Here is a 4,791-nt window from a genome sequence, read left to right as displayed (position 1 = left end):
AAATGAAATCTGAATTTGCAGGAACAAGGCAGGAAGATGTAGAGGAGAATGAGGAACTGGCACAGAGGTGCAACCAATTAATGGAAGTTTATAAAGAACATACAAAAGAAATTGAGGAATTAAAACTTGAGATTTTGACATTAACAGACAAGAATAAAGAGCTACAGGTGGAAATTGCAACATCGAAGGCAGATAGCCAAAAGTGGAAGGAAGCCTATCAAAATGGGGACCAAGAGCATGTTAGCTTAAAAATCGCTAATACTGGGTTGCTTGTAGATGTAGAACTAACGAAACAGAAATATATCAGATTACAAAGGGAATTTGATGATTTATATCAATAGGGCCTGGAGATAAGAAAGGAAACTGAAAGATTGCAACAGCTACTCGAAGAAGCACCTTCTAAAGAGGCTCAATATTTGCAGCCTGATGTGCAAAACCCCCAGTTACCAAGTACTTGAGACTCTGGATCCAGCAATCCAAGTTCAAATCTTGGTGAGACCTCCTTAACATTTCTGGCACTACCCCCCCAGATTACTCCAAGTTGCCCCGTGTCCATGTGTGCCCTATCCCAGCCTGATACAAATCAAACAGTTCAGCTAGAGCGTTTGTCAATAAGTCACCCAATGGGAAGGCCCAATTCTCCTCAAGAATCACAAGTCCCTGGGCCTGTTGCCTCCTTGACCCCTGTTCAGGTCCCGTTGCCTCCTCAACTTCCTCAAGTGGTAAAACAGGAGGAAGTTATATCTCCCCTGACTGATACACAGTATGTGGTAGTGAGACGCTGTTTAGGCCCTTCTCAGGAACTTCTAGGAGAGGAAGTAGTACCGGCAATAGGGTCAGAGCCAGGAGCTTCTAGGAGAGGAAGTAGTACCGGCAATAGGGTCAGAGCGGGTAGAACAGAAAACACTGCATCCTGTTAGAACGACTGTCTCTGTGCAGAGAGGAGGTGCCACCCAGGCAGATACAGAGATTAGAGACAAACCATATACTGCTCTGGACCTGGTGAAGTTAAAGCAACTGTTTAGCAAGCTTCCAACTGAAACTGAGGCCAAATATGTTATACGAGTCTCCCTCACCAGAGGTGATGAAATTTTACTGACTGAATACGAAGCTACAGGGAGCTGAGGACCTGGAATTATGTTAACAAAAGGGAACTGAGATCACCCTTGGTCTCTGACCCAACATGCAGCTTATTGCATTGGCGAAACGGAACCCCTTTGCAGAGGGGAACCAGCTACCCTGTGGGGGAGCTACTCTGATGTTGCGGACAATGTCCACAGAGCTGCTGCATTACAGATGATTCATGACCATGAAATTGCCCAAAAAGGAGGCTACTCTAACATTACAGAAAATGTCCAAAAAGCTGCCATATTGCAAGCAATTTATGACTCATAATGTAGACTGGAACAGATTGACCCCTTTAGTTAGGGGGTTCCCTCATTCAACAAAAGCTAAGGTGACGGAAATGCAAGATAAAATCAAAGGAGGAAACCTGCAAATTACTTGGACTGAATTGGCAAGGGAGTTGTTGGCTCATGCCAAATGATGTGGCAAATAAAGCGAGACCCCTAGGACTAGGCAGATTGATAGGCTTTCCTATGCTGGGGCAACTGCTGGGTCACCTCAGAAACCTTCTCCTCCTAACCAACAGGAGAAATCATGGGGTGATGGGCAAACAAGAAATCAAAACATACCAAATAGAAGCCCAAATAATTAATCTAACAACCAACGTTCCAGAAGATCTCGTCCCTCGTCCCCACAGAATCAGGATTTGCTAAATAAGCAAAAGGATGATGCCAGATGCCTAGGGGTCCCAAATTCGACATTGGCTAAAATTCGGGACTGTTCACTTTTACAGGAAATTATAGCAGTCTGGCCCGACAAATCTAATACTAATATCAATTCATCTGGAGGATCTTAGCCGAGGCCTAACTCTGGAGGATTTCAGTTGAGATCAAATCCCCAGAGGGACTCAGCAGGGAGACTCTCCACTTCAGGAAACTAGGTAGCCCTCCTCCCGCTGAAAATAGACAGTCTAATAAGCGAAGGAGGAGGGTACGAATACAAGGTCGTGATACAAATACTAGAGATAATTTACAAATAGTTGTTACTCAGGTAAATTGTAAGATTTCCCACGTTCCAAAAGACTGGCAAAATGTATTAAGACTAGCTCGAAATAAGGACGGAGATTTAGAATTTACATAGGTAGCCCTCCTCCCGCTGAAAATAGACAGTCTAATAAGCGAAGGAGGAGGGTACGAATACAAGGTCGTGATACAAATACTAGAGATAATTTACAAATAGTTGTTACTCAGGTAAATTGTAAGATTTCCCACGTTCCAAAAGACTGGCAAAATGTATTAAGACTAGCTCGAAATAAGGACGGAGATTTAGAATTTACATATGCCGTTGGGCCAAAACATTATCCAGTAACTTTTGTGATAGATACTGGGGCACAGATTTCGAAATAAGGATGGAGATTTAGAACTTACATATGCCGTTGGGCCAAAACGTTATCCAGTAACTTTTGTGATAGATACTGGGGCACAGATTTCTACACTGTGAGCTAATTTGGCTGAGCAGTGTGGTGTCACCTTTTCTTCAAAACCAATATGCATAGGTAGTGCATTTGGTAAATATATTCTACAAAGGACAGCCAAGGTTACTTTGCATATACCGGGAGACGAAAAACCAATTCAGGTTAAAATGGTTGTTGGTAACATTAATTTTAACTTGTTAGGAATGGATGTTCTTCTAGGTCGATTGTGGATAGACGAAGAAGGCTGTCGCTGAAGTTTTGGCACAACATCACAGATAAGATTGCTACAGTGTGCACCACGCTTGCCACAGAGCAAGGTAACTAATGTGAAACAGTACTCTATCCCCATTGCTGCCAAAGATGGCATTAAAGCAGTAATTTCTGATTGGAGACAATGATGCATCGTTGTACCTTGTCATTCAGCATTTAATTCTCCCATTTGGCCTGTGAGGAAACCAAATGGTAAATGGAGAATGACAATGGATTTCAGAAAACTGAATGCTAACACCAAAGCGTTAACAGCTGCTGTACCCAGCACTGCTGATTTGGTACTACAGATTCAGGGAGCTGCACACCCAGTGCTGGCTTCCTTAGATATAAAAGACATGTTTTTTCAGGTTCCTATTGATCCTGAGGATCAGAAATATTTTGCTTTCACTTGGGACGGGGTGCAGTATACTTCCACAAGGTTACCCCAGGGTTACAAACATTCATCCACACTGGCTCACCATGCACTTGCACGTGAACTGGAAAACGTTCCAGAAATCAAAAATAACTCCAAACTAAAAGTTTATCAGTACATAGATGATGTACTAACAGGGGACCAAAGTGGGGAGGAGGTAAAGGTTGTTTATGATGCCATAATAAAGCATGTAACAGACCTACAAATAGAAGTTCTTGAGGAGAAAAGACAGTACCCATCCCAAGAATTTAAGTTCCTCGGGATAAGGTGGAAAGGGGGAACCTGGAACATTCCCTCTGATACCTTGTCTCATTTGAACCAAGTAGAGATACCATCCAATAAGAAAGAATTACAGGAAATATTGGGGACTCTTCAATATTGGAGAAAACATATCCCAGAATTTTCTGTGATAGCACGCCCTCTCTATGACCTCTTGAAAAAGAATTGCCATTGGGAATGAGATACATCCCATGATGAGGCCCTGAGACTATTATTATTGGAAGCTCAAACCTTTCAAATTCTGGGACGTCTCCACCCAGAAGATCCAATAATAATAGAATAGGGGTTCTCAGCCAGTGCTTTGTCACATCACTTTTGGCAGCCGGGACCTAACGAAAGTACCCAAGCAATTGGCTTCTATTCTCAATCTTTTAAAGATTCGGAAAAACAATATTCCACTCTGGAGAAAGGATTGTTGACATTATGCACGGCACTAAAAGAAATTAACAAAATTATCAAAAAACAAATGGTAATTTTACAAAGTCCTTTTAAAGTGGTTAATTAAGTGCTCTCTGGGGAGAGCGCCTCCAGAAGGAATATCCCAAAAGGTGACAATTAGAATATGGTTTAGCCAAATTGAATACTATTCTAACCTCTTCAAACTTGAAGGAAACCCAGATAAACAATTAAAAATTTAGGAACAAATTACATCTACACAAGAAAAAGATTTAATAATGAAAAGGTCTTCCTTGAATGCGCCTGCGTGTGCACCTGTGTTGGGGCTCTGTGAGTGTTCCGTGTGCGTGGTGTGGTGCTCTAGGGCTCTGTGTGGCTGCAGGCAGTGTTGGGGTCCAGGGGTGTGCCAAGGGGCCCAAGAGAAACTTGATCCCCAGGGAGGCCCCAGGTTGGGTGAGAGGCAGGTGGAGAGCTCACTGGTCTGCAGGGCTGCCCCGGGCAGTTAATCTGCCGTCCTGCAATCATCCTGTCGCAGTACTGGTGTGACGGGTATGCTGTCTGGGGATGGTCCACATGCCTCTGGAGGAAATTCTGATAGGTGGGCTGGGGCTCTGCCCCTGGCAGTCCGGCCAGCAGCAGGACCATGCATAGGGTCCAGTGCACCATGGGCACCTGTGGGAATTGGCGTCAGGGCCATCTGGACCTCCATGACTGTGAACCCCACGCTGGATGCCTGATTCATTCTCAGATTCCCCCTCACAGACACCTGGGTCCCGTTACAAATCCCCTCTAAATGCAGGGGGGAACCCGTCCTGGACAGCTGGCCATCTGTGCATCCCTGCTGGGTGCCTGGGAGCCTGAGTGCCCACTGGAACAGGTCCCCTGGACCCCTGTG

At 44.4% G+C, this 4,791-nt stretch overlaps 1 protein-coding gene across 1 annotated transcript; it reads right to left on the bottom strand.

Moving 5' to 3' along the window:
- Window positions 1–4,256: 4,256 nt before the first annotated feature.
- LOC103769731 (ribonuclease CL2-like) lies at window positions 4,257–4,562 on the bottom strand. The gene has a single exon (XM_008936959.1). The coding sequence runs from the start codon at window positions 4,560–4,562 to the stop codon at window positions 4,257–4,259; it is 306 nt and encodes a 101-aa protein (XP_008935207.1).
- Between the last annotated feature and the right edge of the window lie 229 nt (window positions 4,563–4,791).

Source organism: Merops nubicus, unplaced genomic scaffold (assembly GCF_000691845.1).
Source record: "Merops nubicus isolate BGI_N331 unplaced genomic scaffold, ASM69184v1 scaffold8473, whole genome shotgun sequence".
Lineage (NCBI taxonomy): Eukaryota > Metazoa > Chordata > Aves > Coraciiformes > Meropidae > Merops > Merops nubicus.
This window is presented reverse-complemented; position numbering and strand designations above follow the sequence as displayed.